Raw genomic sequence first — 16,058 nt, 5'->3', positions numbered from 1 at the left:
CAGGACGCGTGTGTGTGTGTGTGTGTGTGTGTGTGTGTGTGTGTGTGTGTGTGTGTGTGTGCTAAGAGAGAAATTTACCAAAACTTTTATTGAAAATGAATTTATATTTATTGTATGTATTTTGAAGTATGTTCAATTGTAGGCTCCTGTCAGAGGAATCCATTGCCTCCTATCATCAGAGGCGCTAACTCATTAAATTAATTCAAACCCCGCCTTTTTCCCTGGAACTTAGAAATTCGCTTAAAAAAAATCAAATATTTTATAAAAAATTGTTTTCTGTGTTATTTTTTTATTTCTCCCTTATTCTGTATTAAATGTTATTACATGTGTCTGTTCTCTATGATGCCTTGTATGTAAAGCACTTTGGTCAGCTGAGTGTTTTAAAGGTGCTATAAGAAAAAACTTGACTTGAAAACTGTAGTGCCAAAATCTGCAGTTCCTCGACCAGCCACTGGAGGCTGGCTGCACGAGTGAGACGATTTCCATAGAGCCCCATAATAAAGAATTTAAACCGCAAGCGGTGATGAAGGGCCCTTGCACCCCTGTGCATGTTGGGGTGTAACAAGACCGCGGGGAACGCAGCAGCCGCGGGGTGGGGCCGTGTAGATCTATTTGTCTAAAAGTCGTAGTTCTGGCAACGTCAAACATGTGCTGGTATGAGGATCACAGAATATTTTCATGTAGATGCCACACCCTTTTTTATGTGGAATCGAGCTAAGCACAATTTTTAATCTTGGATGAGTCAGTATTTCAAAATGTAACTAAAAATATCAAATCCAGGTTCTGTAAATCAAATCATGTCATTCATTTCATCATTGAAGACAAGCAAAACACATTTAAAGGGAGTCCACTTTATTTAAAGATTCTTTTTCATAAATATCACAAAAAAAGTCATTAAAATATAGAAAACATCTTGATTAACGTGTGCCATTTAAGGGTTAATTGAGGAAGCAGAGTAACACACATGCTCCTCGTGTTAGGTCTTGACACAAAATCTCATCAAGTATGACGGTAAGACAACGAGGCTTTCGATTTTTTTTTTGGTAACACGTGAACACATCAGCCTGTATAAACGTCACAAACACACTAACTGCTCATATCAGCGCAGTTGAAAAAGAAGGTAGATCAAAGGTAGAGAAGTGCAAATAGTCAAACTGGGCTTCAAGTCAGTGCACGTGAACCACGAGGGCTTCATGGAGCAGAAAGAGGAACAAACTCTGCGAGTGTTTTAAACCACTCGCTCACTTTATCGTCCTCTCAGTAAAAGTGAAGCAAAGCTGCTCAGGCTCAGCTTTGAGTATCAGGCCGAGTGATGAAGCTCTTTTCACTTTGCTCTCTGCGAACACAGAGCTGCTGGGAACCATCTGAGGACCAGCTGGAAATCAGAACATCTGTACTGTACAAAAATAGTGACTCTAAGAGGTGCGGTATCTAAGAGGGGAACAAAGTGCAAGAATGAGTTCCTCTTCAGAAAAGAGACAGATATATAAACCACTGGATAAGTACACTTAGATCACAGGTTCAAGAGAGAGACAGATAACCATTCTATTAAACTAGATCAATAACTTCATCATGGCTTATTCTATAACTAGTGGAAGATCCCTATTTCGACTACACTTAACCTTACTCATGCACAAGTGTCCACAAAACATGAAAGACATTTCTGCTTTTGTTTGTCTTGTCGTGTTTCTGCCAGCGACAGGCTCAGATTATTATTCAAAACTCTAAAAACAGAGTGAGAGCGTTGTTGTTTTTTGTAAAGGTTATATTCTATTTTTTTTTTTTTTGACAGGAAGCAGTCATAAGATTACTACCTTAAACCTCACCGGACTCCATCGAGGGGTAAAATAAGTATTTATTATCTTATTATAATTATTTGACCTCCCAGATCACAGGAGGTGCTGATCTACCGCTGCATCAATCGGCTATTTTGTGTCTTTAGTGTTTCAAAATGGTCAGGTTGGATCCAAAAACAATATTTGCTTTACATAAACAACACGTACAAAAAGGACCTAGATCTAAAATAATCCAGATTCTACCTGTTTTCTTTACAGGTAGAAATGAACTCTTAACATCCTGTTTTAAATAACAGCTCTGTTAGCGTTATTTGGATGCCACATAAACTGGAAAAAGTTACAATAAAAAATATTCTTTGTTCAAATTAAATAGTGTGCTATCAATGTTGCATTCTCCTTAAATACGCTTCAAAGTAAAGTATATCTCTTTACTTAAGTTACCTTACTGAGGGAGAATCAAACATGAGTGTAAGGCCTCTTTAAAGAAAAAACTAGCTTCACATTTATAAGGATTTTCCATCTACTCCATTAGTTAAAATTTCTGCTCACATGACTTGTCTCATTTCTTCTGCTATGATTGTGATGTTTCAGTATTGAATGCTGTGTGTTTCAATTTGTCGTTGTCACAATAATAGCATCCTTTTTCAAAGTTACCCACTGCTATGTTAAAAAAACTAAACAAATATCAGACATACAGGTTTCAGTTTTGAAAGTATGCAATATGAGAGTGTAATGACAATACCCAAATTCTACACCTAGATATCATGCTAGAATCTTTTTGTTACTATAATCCGTATAATCCATTTCTGCACCACAGGAACAAACAAAGTTTTAAGTACTCTATACTGGTGAATTAAATGTTTTTACATTTTCAGAGATTGCAAGTTACCTCCTGCACTATATCACAAATACATTGGCAAAGTTTATGTACTGAAACGCTGCCAACGCATTTGTGCACTTTAGATATAGTACAGGAGGGTTCTTTCAATTTTAAAGAATTCATTCCAATCTTTTTACATCCTTTTAAAACGAGTATCAAAGCATGGATAATGTGACCTTCGTCAAATATATAATTACGATTTTAAGAATCCAGTTTCAATCAGGCTGTAGTCTAGTTCATCTTCTCCGTATCCATAAGGTGGCTGTTTCCTCCCCCAACATGCTCAGGGTGGGATATTCAAACACTTCTTCTGAGAGGGTATCACACTGCAGATCCAGGTTACAATTGTATACATCCTGACAAATTGTTGTATATGACTAACAGAGAGAAGACAAACCAGAGTGACAATCTGTATTCAACAGATTCAACACACAAGCATTTAAGTTGCTTCTTCTTCTCTTGAGGACAGACCTGACAAAGCTTTACAAAGCTGCAGCATGGTGTTGTTGTTTCAGGAAGGTTAAGTCCTTGTGATGCAAGTCAATCGCAAGCAAATCTGTGTCTGCTTCCACATCATGCTGCTGCAAGAGTGAAGACTCAGAAACAAACTATTTACAGTTAAACTGAGACTTATCTTAGCTGTTGTCAGAAGATAGCTGATCGGTTATCCGGCCTGATATCCCTCAGGATTTGTCTTGGGATCAATCAATGCATGAAATCATTTGTCAGATTTTCTACAATTATATGACTTGGACGTAATGCACCGGGGGATGACAATATCCTGAAGAAAACAGCTTCCCACCCTGAGCATGTCATCAGTGGTCTTAAATGGATTCAATAAGCTATAAAAAAAAACGTGTGTCAGACATCATCAAGTCAAAAGAAGTTGGCACTAATTGCATCATACATGTTGTAGAAAAGTGAAGTTAATGTAACAGGTATATGTATATATATCTTTATTATTAAAACAGCAATCGTGGTCCTGTATTGTGTTGGCACTTGTAAAGAAAATGTTCAGTCTACACCTCTTCTAAACACAATGTGAGATGATTCACTGGATGCTTTGTGCTGTTTTAAATGACTCGGCTGTAACAGATGTTGAACTAAAAGCTTAACCAGATTAAACTAATGTGACCGGTTAGACACAACTTTGTACTACATGCAACACGGCACGATTCACACACTCTGCTACCATGCAGGATGAAGGTGTTGGTGTTGAGGCATGCGGACCATGGCTGGCAGTGGTGCGAACATGTTTGAGAGGGCTCAGATGATGGTCTTGAGCTCCTCGTCAGTGAGATTGTTGACCGCCATTATTTTGGTCAGCTGCTCGGCATATCGCGCCTGGTCCTGCATGAAGTGCGGGATGCGTATGTTCTCCATTTGGGCCAACGGTTTCAGGCGGTCCATGTCTTCAAATGACACCTGAGAGCACAGAGAACACAAGAAAGGATTATCAACCTGATGTACTCCACGTCAAAATCACGATGAACCAACACAACCTTTAAGGACATGCAAAAGACGGTCTACTTCTCACTTAATGTGCGCCGTCAGTTAACATTTTCCTAACGACTTTTTTGCCTCCATCTCGTGTTTCAAAGCTTCTTCTAACAGTAGGATGTTCATTTAGTAAAACAACATGTAGAGTAAAAAGATGCTGAAGCAGGTGTACTTAAATTATGGATGTTCTTTGCTTTTGGTTTCTAACCAATTCCTCCCCAGCTTCACCCGTTCATCCAAATATTGTCACTCCAAAGAAACAAATTCAACAAATGGAGCTCAGCGTAAATTCAAGCAGGAACTCTGGTTATATTCGCTCACACATTCATTCAATGTCTTCATACCATCTCCAACAGGCCACTGAGCTGGTGATCAGCTGATTACTCTTTAAGTAATAATCCAACCCGATTCTTCCACAACCTCTCTCAACCAATCATCCTGCTGCTGTCAAATTTTAAAACCTGTTCTTTCTCTTCCTCAGTCAGTTTGACATTTCAGTGCGGTCGCTGCATTTCTCCTCTGCCCACAGTCACCTCCATTCCAGCTCAGCAGAGTTCAGATACAGCCTCAGAAACCCACTCCTCATCACAGTGTCCAGACACTTGTGGTGGTGCATGAAGTCAACATGGTGGAGTCTAATCTAGACTACAAATTTATTGTACATTTATCTGTACGTGTGTGTGTTAAAAAACAAAAACAACACTTCTTACATCACATTCAGGCACTTTGCCCAATCATCAGTGCCTTCAGCTCCTCTGAAGCAGAACACTGTCTGCTCCCTGCAACGAGAGGTTGTTACATAAGCCTCATGCAACATCGCTCTTCTTTCATTTGACTCTATGTCTCAACAGCTACCGTCATCTGAGTAGTTCAACTTTTATTTTCTGCCACTGGAAAGTCACAAATGATCTTAATCCTGGTACTTTCTAGTCTGGTGGTGTAGTTGAAGCACTGGCAGAGAGGAGATGCCCTTTAAAAGATGATGTCACTGAAAGCAGAGTTGAGAAACAGAGCAGGGCTGTTTGTCCACAGCAGTTAGATGATGAAACAACAAGAGAAGGAGTTTTTAAAAGGACCTCAGATTAATTATTCATTCTTTTTTTAGGACGCTGCCAGCAAAATACTGAGGGCCTATCTGTCACTTTGATGCACAGAACCTGTCAGCATTAAAGAAGCCTCTGCTTAACTAATGCAGCAACAAAAGATGGAACAGTGCCGAGCAGTGACTAAGGAAGGTCACTAACAGTTTTTACCAATCTGTAAGTTGTTGTGGCAGCTCCAGAGACAGAAACCTGCAGGTTAATGAGGTCTCATGCAGAAAGGGATATACTGGTATGACGTCAAGGTTTATGCAGATCATACTGGACTGTTGCTGGACATTTTTGCCCTTATTGGATAGTACAGCTGTAGAGAGACAGGAACTATGGGAGAAGAGAGTGGTGGGTGACATGCAGCAAAGCGCCTCTGCGATGAGGACTATAGCCTCTGCACGTAGACCACACAACACCCCTAACACTAATGTAAAACAACCTTAAAAATAGAAGCCTTTCCAGTGATGCGACAAAAATTAATAATGATTATCTCGATTCATTCTATAAGATTAATGTCTGGATTTTACTTCCACTTCCAATAACTTTGGGCTGACCAGTGCCCAGTTTGATGAGCTGTTAGCTTTCTCAGGCTTGGCTCACAGTTCTGCTTCAGCTGCAGATTGCCCGTCCTTCCGTCGTTGGTAAGTTTTATTGAATCTACAGAAACAAATCACGGCCAGGCTGCAATCCGGCTAACTGCAGTGCAATAAAGCCAGAATAAACATTGATAATTTAATCACAATAACCTCATCAGAAGCCAAATAGTAATCAATGTATCTTGAAAAAATCCTTAGTTTTCTATTCCTTATGATAAAACCTTCATATGTCAGAAGATTCACAATTCTTAGTGGCTTGAGGCTCAATGATTTCTCTCTCGACTTAAAATAAAACACAGTTTCTGCTGAATTCACACAACATCAATCGTGTTGACAGTTGCAAAAGTTGAAATGTGTCTATGCTTCTGGCCAGAACAATGGGGAGAAAGAATATCTACACGTTTTTCACAGTAGAACTGCTGCTACTTCACATTAAATGGAGCTAGTTAAGGGGTTTGGGGTTTTTACTGCCGATGCCTCCTGGACAGACCTCTGTAGAGGATTGCCTGGCAAGTACAACTTAGAAAAGACCCCTGGAATAGGTCCAGAAAAGTCTTGTGATTCCCCCAGGAAGCGCTGTAGTGAGAAAAATATCTAGCCTGCTGCCACCAAGACCAGGATTAGGAGATGTAAAATGGATGTACAAAATCTCAGTATTTGTTTTCACTGTCAATCTAGGTGTAGAGAGAAATCAACAAACATCAGTCCTCTGAAGGATACGCCTTGGTAGGATGTCTTGCATTGGATGTTTCACCATAAATGGAATAATGCGAATGGATCTAAATGTTTTGACTTCACTACACTTGCAGAAAAGTTACATCATGCTGACTTCAAACAGAACTTCTGAACACATCATGGTATCGTTCACATTGTTAGCAAGGGACAGCCAAGAGGAGGAAATGGTGGCAGATCTCATCAACCAACTTGGTTCAGGTTTTTTTTTTTTTTGACAACACTTAACATCTAATTAAAACAGTCTAATCTCTGGATAATCAGCAGAATGAGTGATACCACCAGATAGAGAGGTTTGAGCTGCCTTACCTTTCCTAGAGCCATCAGCAGAGGGAAGTTGATCTTGTCTCTGTACCTCAGGATCTTCAGGATACCATCCAGGTAGACCTGGTCTTTACTGAAGCACCCTGCAGTGTTAGACAGTATAGAATAAGTTAAATGACGTTCTTTTGAACATATTAAATCATGTTAATGTATTCAATGTACCACAGTTGAATTATCCGAACATAGTGACCTGGCTGTGCTGTATCAGTTTGGCCCCTCTTGGCTCGGACGCAGTAGTCCCAGCGCGTGTTTGGGTCCTGGACGAAGCGCCCCAGGTTGTGGAAGAGCTGAGTGAAGGACATGTGGCTGGCCTGGTAGACAGTGTAGTAGAGCAGGGCAGCGCGCCACAGTGTGGGGTCTTTCCTGAACAGGACGCTGTGGATGCTGGCCAGACCCTCCTCTGTGGGGTTCAGAGGCTTCAGGTTGTGCTTCTTCCTGCCCACGCTGTTGTTCCACGGCTGGTGGCAATTATTGACGCCACGGAAATAATGTGTGCCTGGTGGATAAAGTCAAGAACAATTTATGAAGGTGAGTTCAAATTCATACCACTTTTGATACAAGCAACCAGGTAGATTGTGTATAAGCGGGATGTAGCCTCTTGGTTTGAAAGATGAAGCAGCTGCAGAACCTCCTTAAACTGTCACTCTGTCTGATGAACAGCAAGAAGTCTTTAAGAAAACAACCTAAAATTTGAATTATGATCTCACATAATATTTCCAAAAGAATCTTAAGGTCGTATTGCTAGTTTCAAGTTTTCCTCAATCAAACTTTGTGTTTATCTGTCCCATTAAAGTTGATTAGATGATAACTTTAGGGCCGGGCTACCTGTTGCTTCAAAGTGATCTGTCAACCAAAACAGAGGCTTAGCAATACTGACCAATTTTGAGGGCGGTTGTGCTGTACTCACCTATCTCATGTCTCAGCATTCCCTCCAGCCACTGCTCTCGGGCCGTGGAGACGTTGATGGTCAGTGTTGGTCTGCTGTTCACCACCGTCATGGAGGCTCTGGACAGGAGGTCATCTGTCACCTGCACGACGATCTACAAACACAGAGACAACTCAGTGTAGTCTTTTTGGATCAATATTTTATGTTCTTTACCTTTAATCTCTCTTACAAAAATATTTCAAGCTATTGACACAAAAGGGGTTTTATTAGAATGTTTTTCAGAGTGTAGAAAGTTTATTTTATGTATCTAATTAGTTCTATTTAATGGGACTATGAAAAATGTATGTACTGATGACAAAGATAGATAATGTCCAGTGCAGGAAGAGGCAGAATGTTTGAGTGTGTGTGACCTGTTGACCAGTTGCTCTTTGTGAAAGAAGCTATCGATTGTTTATTGTTGTTCCTACAACTGTGCAAACAATTGAACCTTTATAAGAGGTTTTTACAGGTTATGAAACAGGTTCATCAAGAATTTAAGGACACAACTGCTGATGTTCTCAGTGGGCAAAGAGAAAAAAACTAAACCAATGGAAGTTCCTCAGCGGTGCTAGAAGACAAGAACGGAGACGTGTCTGTTGTCATCAATAGAGAAGCATCACAATGAAATGTTAGGGGTTTAATGTTTGTAAAGGCGTATAACTTTCAGCTTATTGAATATGTGGAGAAAACTGCCACTTCAAATATTTTGCCCACACTGCAGTGCTTTCTGTCCCACTATCTTTTTTTCCTAGGTTGTAAAGAGGACACTCATTATGCCTGATAGGTTCTGGTCCAATCTCAGATCCCATTAACTGACGACCAGTTAGACTCTCGGGCAGATGATCAATATTTTACAGCTTCTGGTGTAGCCAGACGATATTCAGATAACTGATATCTGATATCCAGGCCAACACTCCCTCTTCCATTTTCAGGTCACTGCCTACAGTCTGACTAGCAAAGGTTAGGAGCTGAAATCTACCCCAGAATACTGTCTTCATTCATTGACGTTTACAGCAAGTAATACATTTGTAAACATCACCCAATCAAAGCTGCTGGTTTCTGGGTTTGCGTTCTTTTGCTGTCCACATCAGGTGCTGTTTTTATTCCTGCTAACAACCAAAGCTTGCATTGGTTGGTCTGGGCTACTTGGATTTCTTCAGAAAGTAACTCTTAAAAGTGAGCCTGTGATTACAAATTCTGAGTTTGAATGAAGATAATTATTTGTAAATATGATCACTGGTCAAGCCACATTATTCACATACCTATTAACCTTTTACTTGTTCTTTTAAAGTACTTCAAGTTCTTTAAAAGAGAGGTGGCAGTGCAAGTTAACAGCAGGCCAGACATTGAATGTATTGAATTAGGACTGCCGAAGGTGTTGACAAAGGTGGCCGTATTAAGACATGTGAAGTATGTTTTTATGTTTCAATCTGCATTCAATGTCTTTCAATATGTCAGAGTAAACTCTCAACAAAAAAAAAACGACATTGTGCAAACCCTAACATATCCCTATGGACGAACTCTGAAAGTTTTCATCTGAGTTACTCTAAAACTGATGATGCTCAACTTTGCAGAAAATCTTTCTTCTGTCATTTGTGTCTTAGCTCAACATAACGCTTAACTTTTTCTCAACCAATTAGGACTTCTCCAAGCATGCACTAGGTGTGTGTGTATTTGTGATGTAATGTGTTCAGTGGAACATGAATAACTTGGTGATGTAATATGTAGTTGTGTATGGTTACATAAACACAGCTCAGCAAAGGACGATTGCCGGATGACTTCAGTGAAGTGGTTTCTTTTAGCAAGGTCGTCTTTTCCCCGGAGCTCATTCACTTTGATGCCTTGCTGTCTGCTGCTCGTTACCATGATATTCAAATCCACAGTGACACAGAGTGCAGCCATAGAGAATACTCAGCTCTAAATTACAGCCTTTAAAGCCTTTATACTGTAAGTGAAATGCTCGAGAGTGGATGGTCAGGATTGAGTTCCGTTTGACTCAAACTGTGAATAAATATGTGAGTGTGCAAATAAAAAGCAATGCCAAGGTTTCCTGTCCTCTTACCTCCCCCATGCAGCCCTCCTTCTCCATGTACTTCTTGACGTTGTGCCAGATGCGACTCTTGGTGAGGAGGTTGCCCCCGGTGAGCTGTTCAAAATTCTCATAGTTGCCATATCGCTGCAGGGCCAGCTCCATGATGTGCACTGCCTGCAAGAGATGTGAAGTTCATTACGTAAAAAAAGCGGCCTGTGACTATGACTGTCTTTGATATGAAGTACTTTGCAGCCTCTGGAGCTCCTAATTGCTGGCACGAATTAACTGCTACTGCATTGCTAAAATCAAGTCCAGCAGGCAAGAAATCCAAACCAAATCCTGAGGGTCCCCAAAGGTCTGTACTCGGGTTTGGTGTAGGGCCAAATCCTGCCATTAAACGTCCGACCAAAGGAGGATGAGAACCAACAACACAAGTTGCTTTTTTTTTTGTTTTTAAGAAAATGCTCCACTTTGTTATACCTAGAATAAATCGCATAGTTTTTCCTGCTCACTGTCTGTTTCCTTCTGATACTGCAGGGTTCAGTCTTTTTTTTTTTTTGGAGAGGAAACAATGTCAGCTGCTTTGGTTACAAAATTAAATTTAGCAGCATTGACAGTCTGGGAACATTTCGACAAATGAAGGAGGCATGCCAGCCAAGGCTAGGGACACATCTGGCTATTTATCAACCAGCTGTCCAATCCAACTGCCCCTCACATCACCAGATTGTGAGCAGCATCAACAGAGATGGATCAGACTGGTGATTGGACAGTTACAGGAAGCGAAAGTGAGAGTTGGCAAAAACAGCAGTGAAAGTAACAGGTACAAATACCCTAAAGCTTCTTTTATGCAATATCTGGTTAATGAGATGGTTCCATTTAGCTTTTATGTACAGCATTCAAATTTAAATTAATTAAAAAATTTGCTCTTTTTCACCAACTTAAATCAATGCAGTTGGAAATGTCTTGAACATGACAACCTCTTTTTCTCCAATTTTATGTTCCTGCAAGTTCTCATGAACAAAAAGAAAAATTAACACCCAACCTTATGTTCTCCCTTAGCCTGACAGCCAGAGCCTGGCTTTTTCTGTTTTCAGGCAGATGATGATATGTCCACATGTTTTGACACCAACCATCACCCATTGACTGGTGCTTAAAAAGGTTCATCCAGAGCCAACAGAGATGTACAGACCGGCCTGGGGTTTTCAAGATACCAGAATGTTATACTCTGATATGATACAAAATTAAAATACATTGTTGCTACCTGTTTTGATAGCACATTGAAAAATATAAAAGTCCAAGGCACCCAGTATAAAATCATTTCCTACAAGAAACCCTGCACACTGTTTTAATTGCACAAAAAAACATTGACAACCTATTTGTGCAATTTAGTCAGTGTGCTCTCTGTTTGGGCTAAAAAATATGACTGAAGATCTGTTTTTTTGGTTTTTTTAAAGCTTTGTTACTTTTTCATAAACAGTATTAAAGTATCTGAAATTTAGACAAAAGGGCCAACTCAACAAGACAGCTACACAAACACCTGAGCTTTTCAGGCGAGCATTAGCAAAGGCTCAGACTTCAACTCTTGATCTCCCTATGTAGCAGACATGTTATGCAGAAGCAAGGCAGTGAATCTTCATGTTGTGTTGCTGCTATGTTTAGTTGCATTAACTAAATAGCTTCAATGTAACGTTACAGCTGGGCCTCTCAAAATGCACTAATTCAAAGGTCTTGGTTCTTTGTCCAATTCTTATACTGTCCACCTTTAAAATTTAACAGTGAAAAAAAAACGTGACAAAGTAGGGCAGAGTCCACAACAAAAACAAGTATAAATTGCAGTATCATCTTACTGTATTTCCTGTTGCATGTGCTCACTCTTTCCATGTTGTGCTCTCAGAGTGCTTGAGTTACTAAAGAGCCTGAAACAGAACGCCTGACAACTGTTTTCATGTTCACCAGAAACACATCCGATCTTTTGACTACATTTCCGTTGTGGCGTGACTCGCACATGAGTTTGAGTTTTTTTCTTCCACAGAACAAATTCTGTCTTATTATATCTTAATGTTGCTTACATGGTCCTCTGTAAGACAACCACTGAGGCAGTCCAAATAAAACCTATGACGTGTGTTTACTTACGACTCCTTCTTCCACTTTCTCTCAGACAAAGACTCAGCTTGCCTCAGCTCCGACCTGACACTAAACACCTTTGGCAGTAAGTCCCTGTGATCACAATGTCCAACCTGAGTGCTGCCATGTAGAGGTTTCCTGATCTCAGATCAGCCAGCTCAGCACCAACCTCGTGCACTAGGGATGTTGTTGGAGATGTGATGAATGACCTGTCACTGCCTCTGGGACAAACACTGGTAGACTGCATTTAATGAGAACATTTTATTTGCAATATGCAAGCAAGTTTGTGAGTTTCTCTTTAACCTTTTTTACCTTATTTAAGCACTTTTACAACTTCCAGGAAAGCACAGAGACTAAACTATTGACTGTATATAAACGTAGCCTCTTTGTTTCTATAGTGAAGCCAATATTGAAGAGCCTTTAACCTGCAGTGTTTTTAAATGGGCAGCATGGGGCAACTCCACTTGTTTTCAGGATAGTGGCGTGGCAATGTAAATTCACTCATCTGTACCAATGTACTGTAGTAATTTGTGGCTCAATGAAAAACTAAGATGATGATGGCCAAAATGCCAAACATGACACTTCAAATGAGCGATCAGTAAATTAAGGAATGACATCGCTGGAGCTCGGTCCACTTCCTATATTAAATCAAAGTTCTCGTAAGGAGGTTACATTTCAGGGCTGCTTTTCAGATTTGTTCTTCATTAAACCAGACACTGATGTTTCAGCTCTGAAGTGCACATTTTTATGTGGGTTTCTTTGTTAACCAAAAAAATGTGTACTGGTCAGAAGTCGCATAGCGGAAAACACATTTTCAAGCAGAACAATTATTGAAAAAAGTTTCAGAAACAATATAACCACAGGTTGCTTTTTCGGAAAACTTCAATACATTTTAAGGAATTACAATAAAGATTATCAGTTTAAGATGTTAAACGAATGTTACCAGCACCACAAATTAACCAAACCAAAAGAATAAAACTGTTTCAAATACAAACCTGCGTCAGGAAGCGGTCTGAGGCGTTGTTATGCCGTTCCAGGATGAGTGGTGGGGCGGGGTTACTGTAGTCAAACTGTGGATTGTAGTTGAAGTCAGATTTAAAAAACTTGGCCTTCTCTCTCTCAACATTCGTAGGCTTTATGGCTGAAAGGATGCAGAGCTTCTTGGCATTTTCCACCTCCCGTGCGACCGCTGCTTTTTGCAAAACAGGTAGTTTAGTGCGAGGGGAATTGGAGATCTTCCTGAGCTGTGGGACTGTACGGGGGTTTAGACCCATGGTGCTGCCCACGACTGTGATGTTTCTTGCTGGTTTAGGGAGATTGGAGTTGCTGCCTGAGAGGACACGATTTGTCTGTGCAGGTTTCCCCGCTCCTTCTGGAGAACGCATCTTCTTAGGAGCCATGCCAGGACGGTTTCTTTTACTAAACGTGGCGCCGCATCTCACCGATGTTTTCGGCCTCCTGAATGGGGACTGCTTCGGGGTCTTTTTCTCCTCTTTGTCAGCATGCAGCAGAACGTTGTAGCTCCTGGAGCCAGTGCTGAAAAGGTCTTTCAGGGCGCCTGAAGAAATCTTCTCCAGGTACACTTGGCTTGGACTCAGTGGCTTGTCAGAAGAGTTTAAAATGTACTTCTTGGACATTTCTACTTCTGGCCAACGGAGTCTTTCTAAAAGAAGAAGTGAGAGGAGAAACCAGTAAGAAAAAAGACAGTGACTCGGCTGGCGGCTGCTGCTAACTTTAGAATCCTCTTCTCATGCAGACCTTTTATAGAAAGCTTGATAGACTAATCCTCTTTCAAGGCAGGATAAAATTAGACGCTTTCGTTTTCTATGTATTCGTTTTCATGACTTTTCATGACTTTGAAAACAAACTCACAACTGTCTGTTTTACTTTTATTTTCTCAATCAAAATACTCGGATGTGACTAGAAAAAAAACTATTCTGACTCATCTTTGGCTGCCATTACGTCAGCAGTTCATGGTTAGCATCATTCACTTGAATGCATCAGTATCTTATCCTGCCTTCACATTAGAAATGATTCTCATCGTTTCCCCAGAGACAGGCAGTACATTACAGCATGGAGTCAGAGTGCAGGGCTCTGTGATTTCCATTAAGGTGACCTGAAGGCATCATCATAGCGCGAGCGGACAGGAGCACTGAGGTGGAAACCGTGCAAACACACACAGCACAAACTAATGAGCTCAGCATCATAGAAATGATTGTAAGAGGGAAGAAATACAAATTGTAGCTCCATTGATTTGTTATGTGCTCAGCCACCAGATCAAACAGTGTTATCTAACACATCAGATGGGTATCTCATAATTCAGCTTCATCTGACGTAACAGGCTGATTCATGTTTTATAGAGGTAGAAAGGAGCAAAGTAAACTGATATTGTAAACAACTTCCCCACCTCTCTATACGTACACAGTAACTAGAAGGTTGTTAAGGAAAATAAATATCTAATTGCCTAAAAGATGTTTGAAATGGTCACGCAAAATATGGTTTTAATATAACAACTAAAGAGACAATATGCGCTTATTTACATGGCTGAAAATAAGAAGCTAATTAACTGTGAATATGTGTACAAAGTGTGCAAAAGAGAAGATTTATGGTGGAAAACACAGTCCTGACTGAGCTTTGAAATAATTCAGCTGCACATCAAGATAATAATGCATAAGTATGTTCGTCTCAATCATCAGCATTAATCCAAATAGCAAAGCACTTTGTGTAAATATAATGAACTTGATTAGCAGTAATCAGCATGATTCAGCACAGAGAGACTGCCATGCCACACAAAAGCGTAGGATGCAGTTAGTTATTTACTGTGAATGTATATGTGATACAGAACAAAATGATAATATTTATAAGATTAATGCCTTTAAAAAAATATATCCAATGTTCAAGTAGACTCCCTTGTATTGATATTAGGGTTAATTAATGGCAAACTGAAGCCCATGTTTAGCATTAACAGAAGTCTTAGCAACCAATTACAATAAGTGATGATTGATATGTTTGTTTCAGTAAGGTTTTTACTATTGTTTAGGTCTATTAACTGTAAGTATTAAGTGTTTATTTCCATAGCAGAAATACAAGAGAAATGCAACCTTACCTGTGACTTTTATTGACTCCAGCATCCTCTGTTCAGGTCTTTGTAAATCTAAATCTACCTCAGAGGAGTAATTGGCAACTGAACGTTAACCTAGCTGAATTAGCCGGCCAATGACGCCTGAAAAGGAGACGACAAAGCGAGAAACATATATCGACTACGTAAGAAACACGCAGGAATGATGTTTTAAGCTATTTCATGGCTAACAGCTGAGCTGTCATTTACTGTGCCGCCTACACGGAGGAGCCCGAGCCAAACTGCCAAGAAAGAGCCGAGCTGGCTGTGTGGGACTGGCTCTGAATTCACTGAGCTGTTTCCATGGTTTCGTTTGGTAACTACGCAACAGTCTTAGGTGGTCATGGGAAACGTAGTCTCTCTGAGAACAGATTGAGCCACTATCGGGGTTTAATCTAAATTGCTCAGAGACTAAAATAATCTATTATTAAAAGGCTGCCTTATTTTAAGCAGAATTTATTAGTACATTTAAAATTCAAACTCAGATTTTTTTTTTTTTGCTTTTATTTGACTCAATTATTGCAGTTCAAATGAATGGTTGCAATACTTTGCATTTGCAATTTAAGCCCATTAATATGTTACAATTCAATTTAAATGCTTTATCTATCTATAATATGAACTAAGAACACAGTTTAAGCAAATATTGTCATGCTGGTATAACAATTAACCTACTTATGATTGCTAAAAATACAACTAGACCTAAATATTTAAACTTCATGATAATGTAAGCCTAACTATAGGCCTAGACTCAATAGGTCTCTGTGAAAATCAGTTAATAAATAAATAAAATTATAGTGATTTGCTTTGTTTCTTTATCTGTCAACTTAGAACTTTACTTTTTGTACTTAATTGATTTTATTCATTTTAATATCTAATATTAATTGGTTTTGACCTTTTATGAGTCTGGTGTTTCATTAAGTTTTAAATCCGTCCATTTATT

The 16,058-nt window shown here is 39.7% G+C and overlaps 1 protein-coding gene across 1 annotated transcript; it reads right to left on the bottom strand.

The window, feature by feature from the left end:
- Nucleotides 1-835: 835 nt before the first annotated feature.
- matcap2 (microtubule associated tyrosine carboxypeptidase 2) lies at nt 836-15,395 on the bottom strand. The gene is made up of 7 exons (XM_020638656.3): nt 15,107-15,395; nt 12,996-13,663; nt 9,907-10,050; nt 7,827-7,959; nt 7,110-7,415; nt 6,905-7,002; nt 836-4,101 (listed from the first exon to the last, which is right to left on the bottom strand). The coding sequence occupies exons 1-7, from the start codon at nt 15,129-15,131 to the stop codon at nt 3,943-3,945; spliced, it is 1,533 nt and encodes a 510-aa protein (XP_020494312.2). The 5' UTR covers nt 15,132-15,395; the 3' UTR covers nt 836-3,942.
- Between the last annotated feature and the right edge of the window lie 663 nt (nt 15,396-16,058).

This window comes from Labrus bergylta, chromosome 19 (assembly GCF_963930695.1).
Source record: "Labrus bergylta chromosome 19, fLabBer1.1, whole genome shotgun sequence".
Classification (NCBI taxonomy): Eukaryota; Metazoa; Chordata; class Actinopteri; order Labriformes; family Labridae; genus Labrus; species Labrus bergylta.
Note: the sequence above shows the minus strand (reverse complement) of the source record. Positions and strands in the feature narration are given on the sequence as shown.